This window comes from Rhipicephalus microplus, chromosome 6 (assembly GCF_043290135.1).
Source record: "Rhipicephalus microplus isolate Deutch F79 chromosome 6, USDA_Rmic, whole genome shotgun sequence".
Taxonomy (NCBI): domain Eukaryota; kingdom Metazoa; phylum Arthropoda; class Arachnida; order Ixodida; family Ixodidae; genus Rhipicephalus; species Rhipicephalus microplus.
Window position 1 is genome coordinate 198511906 of NC_134705.1, and position 15178 is coordinate 198527083.

General features: G+C 45.0%; 1 protein-coding gene across 4 annotated transcripts in view; it reads left to right on the forward strand.

Moving 5' to 3' along the window:
* The first annotated feature begins 8141 nt into the window (after window positions 1-8141).
* Pkc98E (Protein kinase C) overlaps window positions 8142-15178 on the forward strand; it is a 35830-nt gene continuing 28793 nt past the window's right edge. For all 4 annotated transcript variants that reach the window (XM_075867510.1, XM_075867511.1, XM_075867512.1 and 1 more), the window contains exons 1-3: window positions 8142-8709; window positions 12290-12341; window positions 14494-14659. In XM_075867510.1, coding sequence (XP_075723625.1) covers window positions 8347-8709; window positions 12290-12341; window positions 14494-14659 — 581 coding nt within the window. In that variant the 5' untranslated portion in view covers window positions 8142-8346. The remainder of the gene's footprint in view (window positions 8710-12289; window positions 12342-14493; window positions 14660-15178) is intronic.

The following is a 15178-nucleotide window of genomic DNA, read 5'->3' on the forward strand; positions in this document are numbered from 1 at the left end:
ACCTAGTCAGAAGACTGCATCATTTAACAAAGTGTTTCAAGAGACATCAAAAGTTGCGAAAGGGAGCCCTCTAGTGATTGTTGGAGATTTTAACGCGAGGCGCTCGAACTAGAGATACCCAACCCAAGGCACTAACGGCAAGAATATTGCAGGACAAATAGAAGCACTGGGCATGACACTATTAACAGACCCTGTGATTCCAACAAGAACAAGAAGTAGTATCTCACCAGACACAAGCCCCCGATCTGACCATAACCAAAAACTGCCCAACAGCGGAGTGGTGCGACACCCTTGAAATTCTAGAAAGTGACCATTACATTATAAGTACCGCAATCTGCGCAGGCATAGTTCGCAAACAGATTGGTACAGCCAAAATAATATACTGGCGAGCGTATAGAGAATTGCTTAAAAAAGAAACTACTGACATAACCGACTTAGATAAGTGGTGCTAAGTCATCCGAGACCTCAAACATAAACAGACCAAAAGTATCACCAGGACGGAGAAAACACCTGAAGTCGACCCTCACCTACTACATTTGTGGGATGCACGAAGAAGCTTGACCAAGCGATGGAAGCGGCAAAAACGCAACCGCAAGCTTAAATGAAAATCAAAAACGTAACACAAGAGACTGAAGAATACACTAATCAATTTGCAATAGCCAACTGGGAATGCTTCTGTGGTTGATTACAGGAAACACTAGGAACAGCGGAAACGTGGAGCATCCTTAGATCAATTATTTACCCACTCAAAACAAGACGCAACAACCAGAAGAACTTGTAGAGGCTGTTGCACTCGTAACCAGGGAATAAAGGCCAACTCCTCCAGGCAGTCCATACCAAATGCTTCGGTGACAAAGTCTCGATACCTCTGTACCAAGTTGACTACAAAGGCCACCCACACCCAGGAATGGATGAGCTCTTCACGGAAGCAGAAGTGCGAGAAGCAATCTCCAGTGCAAAGCGGAACACAGCGGCAGGGGCAGATCAAATATCAAATGCCATGATCAGAAACATGAACGATGAATTTATCACGGCCCCTATGATCTTCATAAATGACCATTGGGTTAAAAGAACGATATCACATCAATAGAAACACGCTGTTAATATCATGATCCTGAAACCAGGGAAGAAATTGTCTTTGAAAATTTTTCGCTCTATATCTCTTACATCATGTCTAGGAAAGGTGTTCGAAAGATTAGTAAACACTCACCTACAATGTCATCTTGAAGAAAACAACCTCATGCCTGACACCATGTTTGGCTTCAGGCCACATCTTTCAACACAGGATATTCTCCTGCTTTTAAAAGAGGAAGTCTTAACCAACGTCCCAAAGGCAGAACACAATGTCATGACCATTGACATAAAAGAAGTCTTTGAAAACGTAAGCCCCAAAAGGATACTGGACGGCTATAGCCGAGACCAGCTGTAGTATTAGGACGTATCACTACATTCAAAGCTTCCTGAACGAAAGAACAGCTGTCATCAAAGTAGGAGATGTTGAATTCAACGCCATCCATCCTCCTAACAGAGGCACACCACAAGGAGCAGTCATTTCACCTACACTCTTCAACATAGCTATGATTGGACTGGCTAAAAAAAAAAAAAAACTCCAAGAAATTCCCGACATTCGACATTCTCTATATTGTCGCGGCATACTGGGATCGCGGAGGTACTGGGATCGATACCCAGCACCTCCACCAGAAATGTAGCGATGCTGAGGCAGACAGGCTAAAAAACAAGCGTCTTTATTAGGGCTACCTTGTGCCCACGAGTCTAATGACTATGGTCGTCGAGTCCGAGTAGCCGAGTGGCACAGATCCAACTATCTTCCTCTTCCTCGTAGCCCAAGCGCACGAACGCGTGGCGCATGCCAGCCGGGTCTTGCTGGTGCTTGTGCCACAATGATTGCGGCGGGCTACTTGAACGTGGCCAACCTGTCGCGGCAATATGCGGATGATATAACAATATGGATAACAGAAGGCAACTTGGGTGAAAAGGAGGAAAATCTCCAATCGGCAGCCAATATAATAGAAGCATATACAAAAGAAAGGATTACAGTGCTCGCCGGAGAAGTCGGAACTGATTTGCCTCACAAAAGACAAGAAACTAAGAGCAGATCCGAGACTCATACTCGAGATCCGGCTTTAGGGTACGGTTATTCCGGAGCAGTCAACACTCAGAGTGCTGGGAATGTGGCTACAATCGAACAACAGGTGTCTCCACACTTTAAATGCAATAAGAAAATGCAACAAATTAATCGGATGATAGCCCGCGTGGCCCAGAGAGGGATGGGGGGGGGGGGGGGAACGACACCTTCAGGCTCGTGAAAAGCCTGGTAATCAGCAGAGTGATGTACTCACTTCATTACCATGCCCTGAATAGGGAGGAACAAGACAAGGCTGAGCAAATTATAAGGATGTCATATAATACAGCATTGAGGTTGCCGTGCAACACTCTTGATGAGAAGCTTTTATCCCTCGGCCTCCACAACACTTTTGAGGAGCTGGCTGACGCCCAATTCGTAGCGCAGAGGGCTTGATTGGCGCAAACTCCAGCAGGTAGAGCTATTCTTTATAGAGTCGGGCTTGAAAGGTGTATACGCACACGCGGCACTACCATGCCAGGTCGGAGATTTGTATGGCGTATCACCAATACCACAAAACATGGATCCGACATCACACGAAGGGCGGAGAAAAGCTCGAGCGGCATACATAGACAAAACAACAAGGTTCTCGAATATTTCGAGATTCACGTATATGCTTCGCCATATTGGGCCAATGCAAAAAAAAAAAAAAAATATGGTAGCGGTTGTGGTAAACAGAAGTGGTAAGATCACAGCCTGTGCTTCGGTTTCGCAAGCAACTATCATAGAAGCAGAAGAGATTGCCATTGCCTTAGCTATGAGGGAAGGCATGGAGTGCGACACTGCACTGACTATTATCACAAATTCTCAGGTGGCATGTGGAAATTATCAGAAAGGGAAAATCGGCGCCAAGGCACACTGTATACTCGACCAAAGTAGCAGACAGCTGGGCATACGCTATACCCGGGCAATCACTTGGTCCCCGAGGCACGAGGGTGTTACGGAGAACCTCTGTGCAGATGAGGTGGCTCGAGGTTTCACTAATTTCCGAGCTGCCGATGGCAACACCGTGGAGTACCCGACGCGTCCATCGATCCCAGTTACAAAGCGATCCTGCAATACTACAGAGATTTGCGGAGACAGTACCCAGCACCACACAAGAACCTTTCGGCCATGGATTCTAACACATTCATAAACATCCACAGATTGCATACGTACTACCCAACAGCATACAGAGACAAATGCCCGAGTGGTGTGGAAGCACACGACGCTCTACCACATCACGTGGGAATGTACGGCACACAACGAAGAACACAGAGAGAACAACAGCAGAGAGATGTGGGAGATAAAGTTTTGTTTTTCTTCGCGCACTATCCGCTAATGTCGACTTCTGTTGATCACTCCTGGTAAGTAAAGAACACACTGCCTCACAAAGGTGCGAGTTTTCCATGAGCCGTTTGCTGTCGTGTGATTTGCTTAAGGAGCCATGCCCAAGGGGTTCAACATTATGCGTGGCATATGGTACGCTTGTGCGAGCTCGGGAAGGCAAGCGCGCCTCACCCTGATGCACGTTTCAGTTTCGGGCGTGATACGTAGACAAGCGCGCGCGTCGAACAATTTGCGCGGCGCGGAGGCTACATCTCTGCGCGTTTCCATTTACAACGACGACGCCTGCTGCACCCATCAACAGAGCCCCGCGTTTTCGTAACGAGGCCCTTTAACATGCCTGCAAGGTCGTCTTCACCGAAAGAGACCAAACAGGGAACGGACACAATTGACGCCGCGGCGCGCGCGGGAACGCCGACGTTGCGACATCACAATTGCCGTTTCTGAACTAGGGGGAATTGGCCGTCGCGGAGGAAGTTTTGCCCGGGCATGTTCGAAGGGAAAGCTTGTTTTAAAGTGCAGCCCACTTTAAACCTCCCTGGAAGTTGCAGCTCGTGCACACAAAGCCGCTGCGTATGCGGTTGCCATAAGTCCATGAAAACGGGCAATCGGCGTCGAAAGTTGAAAAGACCGCGTCACAACTAAAAAAAAAAAAATGTTTCCGCGCTGCTTAGATAAGTAGTTTAGAACTGTTGTAATTAAAACGCGCTGGTACGACTGAATCAAAAATGCCGGGAAATAGAATGTTTTCTATACAACTTGGGACTTGACGTTGCGGCCACATTTGCACCTCCGTCATTCATAGACTCCTAATACAATTAAGTGCGCGATTTCATACGCGCCCCGTTTCGATGTATAAGAGCAAGCAGCACAGACGTGTGTTCGTGCATGTTTTTTTTTTCGCTCATGCATTCATCCATCATACATACTGTGCGCGCACATTTGCAGAGAAACACCAGCATCGGAGATAGTCAAGCTGCGGTGTTAAATAACGAAATTACGGCTAACTTGCGCCTGTAGTAGTACGAAACTAAACATGAGCACTGCGCGTGTCCTACTCGGCACACATTTTTAACAGCGGAGGCGACCTAAAAAAAAAAAAGAATTGGTGTCCACAGGAATCGGGCAAGCCTTACTGTGCTTAGCACAACAGGTGCTAGTGTTACCGAAAACTCTGCTCGGTGAAGCAGAGCACGGGAAATAGGCAAGAGAAAAAAAAAAGGAAGAGCAAGAAAGAGAGAGAATAAAGAGAAATAAAGGGAATATGGACCCACGTAAAGACATAGAGAGAAATACAAAACAAAGAAACTAGAAGAAGTAGATACCTTACATTAAAAAAAGAGTGCAAGACCAAAAAAAGAGAGAGAAGTAAATAGAAACAATGAGAGAGATAGAAGCAGATAAAAGAGGGAGAAGGTAAAAAAAAGGAAAAATAGATAGAAATTTAGGAGCGAGAAAACAAAAGGAAGGAAAGAAAAAAAAAAGGGAAACAATTAACAAGTAGAGAAAACAGATACCAGGAACAGAGAAAAAGAAGGAAGGCAAGGTTTCCATTGAGTCTGGCGCCTTAGACCACTCGGCCATTCTGACACGGCAAGAAGGAAGGAAAAAATAAAAATAAAGAAACAAAAGAGGCTACCCAGCTCCGCTCTCCTTTCAGCCTTGACAACGCTAGCGCGATGCCATATTTTTTTTTCCCGATTCGCCCAGCAGGGTAATTTACAAATAATACTTAATTAACTTTAATTAGTAACTTATTAGTAATAAGATCTTGGGTTTTACGTGCCATAACCACGAAATAAGTGTGAGGCACACCGTAGCGGAGGGCTCCTGAAATTTCGAGGCCATCTGGCGTTTTTTTTACAGTGCATCGCGAAGCACGTGCACTGTGCATTTCACCTCCGTCTAATTGCGACCGCCGTGGGAATCGAACACACGACCTTCGGTGCAGCATCCGACCACCTAACCGCTGTTCCACCGTAGTGGACAACCTCGGCGAAAAATATCCAATTGCAAGAATCGCAGCACTTTTTCTAAAACATTCTATTTCGTCTCGGCTAACTGGCAATACGCCAAACTGGGTAATTAATAAATGTTGCTTAATCAATCAACTATAAACATAGTCTAATGAAAATTATACATTAGAACGTGGTAACACCTGTTCAGCAACGTCCAATTATTTTATCTATGTGTAATTGTCATGCTTAATTTTTTTTCGCGCTTTTGTTTAAAGTGCGCGGAATTTAAAAATATACATGCTGCCCCGCCGCGGTGGTCTAGTGGCTAAGGTACTCGGCTGCTAACACGCAGGTCGCGGGATCGAATCCCGGCTGCGGCGGCTGCATTTTAGATGGAGGCAAACATGCTGTAGGCCCGTGTGCTCGGATTTCCGGAGCCCTCCACTACGGCGTCTCTCATAATCATGTGGTGGTTTTGAGACGTTAAACTACACAAATCAATCAAAAATATATATACTTAGCACACGCTATCTATCAAAAAAGAATGCGCCAATGCATTCGTTTTCAGTAAGTCCGGCTGCGGCGGCTGCATTTCCGATGGAGGTGGAAACGTTGTAGGCCCGTGTGCTCAGATTTGGGTGCACGTTAAAGAACCCCAGGTGGTCAAAATTTCCGGAGTCCTCCACCACGGCGTCTCTCATAATCGCGTGGTGGTTTTGGGACTCGTTTTCAGTGAGCGAGTCGTGACGGTGATTCGATCGTAGAATATTCGCTCTGAATCAGGCAATCTTTCTTGTGCCTGTTTGTATAATGTTTATCGACCTTGATTAAAAAAAAAAAAAACGCTGTTCATGTGACGCTAAGTATAGATGATTTCTTTTCTTCCTGCTGCACGTACTTTACCTGGGAGCTCGCGCATTGTCCGTACCTGCGGCAATCGAGCGCTACTTCCGTCGCGATGAGGTCACCGCTTTCTTGATAACGCGTGCGGCGCGCCGTGCGTCATCTTTCATTCGCACTTCCTCGCCTATGACTCGGTGGTGCAAACATCCTCAGCACGGTCGCTAGCGTTCTCACGGACACTTTTACTCGAGAAATGTATGTATTCCCCGAGTGTACGTGAACCTAATTATCTTAACAGTCGCATTTTTTGATAGTCGCCAATCAGGTCGACTCGTTTACCTTGGCTACCATTCTGTTTCACCTGTCTTGTAATGATTTAAGATATTAAGAATGTGACCGAGACGACGGTTCACGTTTAGTTAGGCAAATTGGCGAGACATGTAGAGTGCGTGCACCACGCGTCATTTTTTTTTTTACCCTTCGTAGCGCAGAATTTATTTGTAATAATAACAATAGTTGTTGAAGTTTAACGTCCTAAAACCACGGTGATTACGAGAGAGGCCGTGGTGGTGGGCTCCGATAATATACCGGCCACCTAAATCTGAGAACACGCGGACATCAAACATTTTTCGCTTCCACCATAAAATGAGACAGCTGTGGCCGGGATTCAATCCCGCGACCTTCTGGTCACAGGATTTATTTGTGTTTATGCGTAAGAAAAGAGCTTTAAATCTCTTTCCCCCTTTATCATTGCACGCCTTTCAAACGCGTCCGTGTACGTTGTTCACTTAGAGAAACGGTTAATTGTGTGAAATTGAAGGCGCGCGACGCACGGTACAATTAAGCGTATATACGTCTTAAAAAATACTTGTATCACAGTCTTATATCTAAGTAAATTTGGGCAAATGTTACTCTTCAAGCGTCGCCTTGTTGCCCTCTTAATTACACGACCACCTCTGCGCGGGTAGAGCGCGCACGAAAATAGCATGAGCTCCCGTCGTGCCACTTCTCCGCATAGTTCCGGCGTCACGCAGGGCAACTCGCTTTGGCGAGCGCTTATGTGTTACGCTTGTTGATCACCCGTGTCGATCGGCCGTCGAAAAGCCCCAACAGGTATTGCACGGGCGCTCGCTTCGTTCGGTCTGGCGAATGCGCGGGAACCGCTGACAACGACGCCACTGCCGCTCGCCTTTGTCGTGTTTGATAAAAAAGGCTGCGACCCGGCTTGTAATGAGCTGGCCGTGCCTAAAGAGTTGACGAGCAGCAGACGGCTCAAGCGAAACGAGGCCTAACGGCGAGATCGGCGCTTCCTCTCTCACCCTCGAACAGCGGCCGACGCGTTCCATTCTTCGCCCACCTCTGGGCGCCGCACATCACAAAAACGTCGGGACCGACGTCATCGACGTAACGGGTCTTTATAACTTTTTGACTACAATAGTTGCACTCACTGCACAAATTTACATCCCAAAATTGTAACCTAAAAATGTTACGTTTTGTAACTTACCGATTGTTGCGACATCTATGAGTTAAAAAGGTAATTAAACAAATGTGTATGAATTGAAAAACTCAAAAATATAGTTTAATAATTAGCTCCTAGATGACGCCCCAACATTTATATATTCTAAAATAGGTAGCATAAAAGAGTGTTGTTGATGTGAGCGTTTCGCGGCTGTCACTTCAGAAGGTTGCGAGAGCGACGGCGCCGCTCGCTTTCCTCGGACGAAGTGCGCGGCGGCTCACTGTCAAAGTAAAGGAGCGCGCCCGCCGACTGCGGCTTCGCGGACACATTGCGCGTGCGCCGCGGCCGTTTTCCGCGCATTGTGGGATCGCTGGCTTGACCCGCATAATTAGTCCTCGCGAAATCGGCCGTTTCGTGGGGGCCGGGAAAACGAAGTAATTCGGAGGCGGTCTTTGCCGATCTCGGTTGAGGCCGCGGAGACGTCCGAGGCGGCCGTCGGTATGCGCGGATCACGGCGCTACGAGGGCCACTGAGCCCCTGCGGCAAGAACCCCACCGGCGCAGAGAAACCCCGACCGAGGAGAGCTCCGGAGAGAGAGCGAGGAGTACCCCGCAGACATGCCGAGCTTCACGGGCACCGTCAAGCTGAAGATATGCGAAGCCGTGGAACTCAAGCCGACAGACTTGACTACACGGCACGCGAATGTGGTCGGCTCGAAGCCTCAACTGATGCTGATAGACCCGTACGTGTCCATCAATGTCGATGATATCCTCATCAGCCGATCCAGCACCAAGCAGCGGACCTTCAAGCCCGTCTGGAACGAGTACTTCACGGCCGAGGTGCACGGCGCCCAGAACCTGGGGTTCACCGTGTTCCACGCGGCGCTGCCTTCGGACGACTTTGTCGCCAACTGCAGCGTCTCCTTCGACGAGCTGGTCAACTCGGCCAAGGAGCAAGGCAGCAACGAGAACGACATTTGGGTGAGCGCCATTCCTTTTTTTTTTTTTTCAATCCCTCCCCTCCCACCCCCACGACGGTGGCCGCGCGGCCGCTCCGATCCCGGCGGATAAATCGGGAAACGTTCGGAACGCCCATTCACTCCCCGCTACTGCGATATCCGTCAAGCTGCAGCCGATCGCGCGATGTGTTGTGTGTGTGCACTGCGCGATTATCGGCCGTGCGATCGGCCGGCCGCCGCAGGGACCCAAAATCGCGAGATTATTGTTTACCTTTGCGACGTCGAGCGTCTCAAGGTCTCCCGCGGTGGGTTCTTGTGAAATCGCCGCCAGCCCCCCCCCTCGCCCGCCCGGCTTCACTTGTTTATATGCTCCCCGCTAAGGCACGTTTGAGAACGCGGGGGCCGCAATTAGGCGCACGCTGTCGAGCTAGGCTCAGCCGAGCGTGGTTGATTGCGGTCAATTTGGCGGCTGCGCGCGACGGAGCGCTAAAGATTTCGCGCCGTGTCATTGTCTCCGGGCGATGGCGTGCGACCGATATCGCGGCCTCGAGGAGTAATTTGAGACGTACCTCCCGCAAATGCGCGGCCCGCTTGTGCGAAGGAAGGCGTTGGCGATAGATCGCGTACCCCCCCCCCCCCTTCCCCACTCGTGGTTTCACTTTTACACGCCATGTGCTCTACATTACACGGTTTACACATGAAGATGTTCATTCAAACTCATCATTTGTTACTAGTACTGCAGTGCACGAGCATCGGTGGACATGATATACATCGTTCGATCACCCATGATAGGCATACAAAACGCTTTTGGAAGGCTGTAGTTCTGGCACAGCTAAGCATGCATGCAGTCATAATAGGGAGTTTTCGAATAGGGGCCCTAAATGTTCGGGGCCCCAAAGAAATAGCGTCACGACCACTGCGCGTGCGCAAAAACCCAAACTGCGTTTCGGTTTTGGGTTGGAGGCACACTCGAATTCAGCGGGAGCCCCAAAGCCTGCCCCAAAAGTTGCGTCAGACAAACGTGACGCCACCCACTGAAGTGACAGGATTGAGAATTGGGAGAGTATCCAAAACACCGCAGACCCTATTAGAAAAGTCTTCGCTCCTGCTTGACCCAAAGTGTGCATACGCAAAGGGCTTTGTGGCCCCTATTCGAAAACTCCCTAGTGCTGCATGCAACATAAGTATGGAGAGTCTGTTATATGATAATTCAAGATTGCATATTTACTTAGTGTGAAAGTAGCAACCGATACAGAAAGGAGAGATGACACAAGAGCACTAATAATAGTAATCATCTGCACTAAGAGGAAAAGCTGGATGGCATGCCGGACAGAGCAGAAAGTGAAAACCCATGCACGTGGTATGCCTAGCAGCTTGCGATGGTGGGTTATATTGGAGAAATTGTGCATGCTGCTTATAATAACGCTGGCTTGCTCAAAATGCAAGCCATGTTAAAGATCCACCTATTAAATAATTGAAGATTCAATCAATATACAACCCATCAATATATGCACCTAGCAGGTTTATTTCTTTGCTCTGTAACGCAAGTTAAATCTCACATATTCACTTTTGCACTTCCCACTACCCACCTTTTTCTTTTTTTTTTCTTGAGAAACTATGTTCTTGGCATACTTTTTTTTTGGCTTTGTTCTATTCGAGGGACAAAGATGAACTGATCCTTTAAAACAGTGGGCGTAGTCAGGATGATGATGATGAAGTAAGTGCTCAAGGCAGTTCAATTTCATGCTCTGCACCGTTAACACGACATCAACATTTGGACCTGAATGTATCAGTATCGCAATTTCACACACCACTTACCACTAAATTATTAAATATGCTGTTTGGTGAATGCTTCTAAAGTTTTAAGTCACTTCCATATTTTTATCCTGCTGATTAATAAGAGACTTTTTGCACTGACCCATCAAATGAGGGATGTGTTTGGAAGCAGGGTTTTTTCTTGGAGACTTCATCAGAGAGGTTTTCTGTCAAAAGGTTTCCTTCAATATGAGGCACGGTGAATTTGTTGGAACCCTAAAGGCAGTGGTCCCTGTTCTCTCATGCGGAAAATTCATGATTCAGGTGGAATTCGTTTATTATAGGGATTCCAAAAATCAGGATGGGAGCCGACAGATAGAAACACGTAGCTGGACAATCGGGGTCAACTGTGGAATTGTAGGCATGAATTTATGATAATGATGACAAATATGTAAACTGCAGAGACCTTTACATATAAGTCATTATGCGTGAACAATAATTGAAATATCTAGAAGAGGATATGAGCAAATTATCAATGCACAATGATGCAGCCAATGGATTTGTAATGGAATCTTTTCATTGTTATGCTTATATTGCTGTGGGAATGTCCCATGGTAGAAGCCTTAAAAGACCACAACACAATTGGTCAATGACAGGCTTTTTGCAGTGTAATTTGCAGTCTTTTTTTTATGGGAGAAGGCCGACAGTTTTGAACAGCGATGTATTGATTGCGATTAATTTTAAAAGTGACAGAAAGTAAAAGTAGCTAGGCAAGATCGGTTATTTATAAATATAGGCTGGAACTCAATGCTATAGTCTTATATTTATAACTTGGAACTCTATATGTTTTATGAAATTTTGTGGCTCCAAGGGAATTAAAAGGGCCAAAGTTCAGTTGGTGATCCTTTGTTAGACCTGTCCTGATCACTTCAATCATTAAGTAAATATAAAAGTAACTTTACTTCGGTGTCAGAGACACTAGTGAGTACAGACTAAAAAAAAAACAACACGTTGGAGCTCATTTTTCTCAAACTGCTTGAATAGAAGCCTCGAGTGCAGTTAGCAATAATTCAAGGTTTATTAACATGGCCGGGTGAATTTTTCCGCAACACGAGGAAGGAACAGTTAAGTGCCATCTATTCCATAGTGCACTGTGCCAGATTAAAAATTACAAACCTACATGCTGAATCCTTAGTGCTAATTGTTTTCATTACTACATCTGATATCTGATTGTCACCTCACAGAAAATGATTCTTCGTTTATGCACATTAAAAATACATTTATACAACATTTGTGGAAATTAGCTTTGTCTGTCAGCACTATGCTATATTTATTTAAAACTGCATTTACTTTTGTATAATTATGCTGATGACAGTGCACATTGAAATGCAAATGTTAGAAGGGGAAAATTTAAATTTTTTCTGAGTGTTTATTTTCCTTCTGCTGTGATTCTTTTGTTAAGTGCTGCTCTTAAGTTGTGAACTTATGATGTTGCTTAGCAACAGCAGCAGGAGCTTGTGTAGGTAGAGCTTGTGCAGTCATGCTATATGAGCTGCAGCATTAAAAAAAAAAGAGGAAGGGGGCGCTCTTGGAAGGCATTCTACACATCTGGAAAACCATCATCCGAATTGCCAATTTTCAGAAAAAAAAAGAAAAGGGAACTCACAGAGGCATTTTGTTTAACTGATAATGTGATCAAGTTTGAAGAAAACCTAGTGACATTTTCCTCTTTTTGTGCAGTTTGTGCTAGTATCATTTTCTAGTGAAAACATTTAGTTATGTTGCCAAATGCCTGTATTGGGTCCATGACAGAGTGATGATTAAAAAAGAAATTTCACATTTGACAGATTGACCTCGAACCCGGAGGCAAGATCCATGTGGTCATTGAACTTATCTCAGGTAAGTCAAAAAAGAAAGCTTTTGTGTAGTTTTCTTTGGTGTCTATTGTACTGCTTTATTTAAGGGCAAGAGCTAAATGCATTGTTGTAAGAAATTTGTACAACAATTGGACACTCTAGAAGCCAGTAAAGGACAATGATTTTTGCCGACATTTTCAACCCATTAATAAATATGTCAATAAACTGGCGCGTAGTAAGTTTGAGGAGCAAACTGATGCATGTGAGAATGCCTGTAGACTGAAATCCAATGAAATCGTCTTTGTGCTGCTCAGTGGTTGTACTTGTGAGCTATTCCTATGGCGGTTAAATGAAATTTTTGATGAAATTGTTGTAGCCTTATTAGAACGACATGAGAAATGTGAATGGCATATAGAATTGACTGCCCACTGACATGTTTCGGTAGTCAAATGAAACACACGTCTATAAAGGAACACCTGCAGGTGGTTCACAATAACGGTGATTATAATATTGGCAGCAGGCTCTTCATAATGGATTCCACCTGTTAACTAATGTACAGGTGATGACATTTTGTTCCGTGGCAATGCATTTTCACTCGGGAATGGAAAGCAGGATATGGAATGGAGGATTTGTGAAATTGTGTTAGAGTGTAAATTTTTCTGCTGTCACACCTAACAGTCCTGTTGCGGAGATTCTGATGTGCTTAAACTCTAGGAACGTCAAACCCATCACTGCTGGCGACTGCAAGCTACTGATTGCTTGCAGCATAGCGTATGGCTTCCAACAGGTGAAAACAGCAAGAAACAATTAGGCATTTGGTGGTGTTTTCATGAAACATACATCATTCTGCCATTTTTTAGAGATACTTCTGGTTAACAGAGTGTTTAAAGTCTAATTCTAGAAGGTGAAAACCTGCATATATATAGAAGTTCAATGAAAAAAAAAAAAAGACCCTGGTGAAATTTTTATGGTCAAAATTTACCTAAAGCATTTTTTTACAGCTACTCTGATAGCCTAGATGTAGTTTTTTGTGAATCGATACTAAGCTAGGCCCAGTTTAGTTTGGCATCAGTTTAAATGCCAAGGAAAGGTCAGATATATCAATCAATCAATCAATCAATCACTGTTGTGAATATTAGGCATCATAATTGTTTCCATTAACAAGAGTGTAGTCACAACTTTTATGTATATTAAGTTTTGGTTTCCTTCTGCATTGTTCTTGGTATGAACTGCTGATTTTGCTAGGCTTTTTAAAAATATTTTGATGTTTAGTTATATTGTGATGTGTTTTACCTTTCACTTTAAAAAGACACTAAAGTGAAATGATGAATCGGTTTATATTGACAACTTGTACCCTGAGAACTTTAATGTTAATTTTGCCATCATATACAGAGGGAAATGAAGGTCGAAGTTTCATTTTTAAATTTTGCGCCGAAATTGCCGCACATGACGTTACAGATTTAAAAGTGTATTTTTCACATTTGCTGATATTGGCTCAACAGAATTTTCTGTAATTTAGGCTAGTTAAGTTTGTGGTTCCTTCAGATGTTAATGGACTTGATTTTCTCCTAGCAAGAATGACATAGGACCTAGAAGATGCCACCAAAATCTATTACGTCAGGACTTTTGGTGTGTGAGTTTCGACATGGCGTTGCCACCCGCATACTTTATAGTGTTTTCTTGCTTATAAACCATCTTTTCGGGGCAAGCATGGCGATTTTCGAATTGTGAAATAGTAATTTACAAATATGAGAAGAATTTTTTTCTTCAGTGTTTTTTAAGGATCAGTCTAAAACATTCAGTGAGGGAAAGTTGCGATACAAAAGCAGGATGTTGTGTATGCAGCTGCAGAATGACCAGGAAACGTTTTGACTAGCTTATTTCTTTGTGGAGCTGAAAAACTGCTACTCATTGTATATCAAGCAGCTAGGTGGCCTTTACCCATCTTTCTTCCATTCCTGCCTGCAAAACAAAAAAAGAAAAGAAAGCAAAGCCCAGGTGAAATAAGTTTACTACTTTCTTTTTTGGAAATAGTGTGTAATACAGCGTACAAACGCACATGTGAATCAACCACGATAGAGTTTGTGCTGATGTGTCCAGCCACGCACCACTGTGGCCCTCTTGCATCATTGGGAGGGGCCCGATAGCGGACGGCGGATGGTTAACATAGCGTTTTCACGATAACGACTACGCAGCAGAGAATGTGGTGGCGGAGAAGCCGCGCGAGTTCAAGCAGCGGCAGGGCCTCAACCGGCGCCGTGGGGCTATGCGGCGTCGGGTGCACCAGGTCAACGGCCACAAGTTCATGGCCACCATCCTGAGACAACCCACCTTCTGCTCTCACTGCCGCGAGTTCATCTGGTGAGTGTTCGACTCAAGAAGAGCGGCTGTAAACAGGAACGAAGGCTGTGTGAGGGAACTAGGAACAAGACGGAGCATGCAGCACAATTCAACAGTCTGAACTGATAATCTCTCCTCGTAACCCTTTGCGACCCTTTGTACGCTATTGTGGACATCATTTATTTTTGTTAGTTGTGGTGACTGATGGGCAATAAAGCCATCAGTTACCACAACTAAAATAAATGGTGCACACAATAGTGTACAAAGCGTCACAACGGGTTTGTTGAATAAAGGTGTCTTCACTGTTACAAGAAAACAGAACAAAGCATTTAATGACTCAAACAAATGAAAACACATTCATGTCAGGCAAATGTTCATGTTGTCACACCCTGCGCATGCTCTCCTCTTGTGCTCACACTTTGTTCTCCTCCTATTCTATAAATATTCAAGAGGGTTGTTTAATTAGACGAACGTGGCCTTCAGAAAAATGATCATATGCAACAGTACACTGCAAAATAAAGTTAAATGAAGACGCATCTA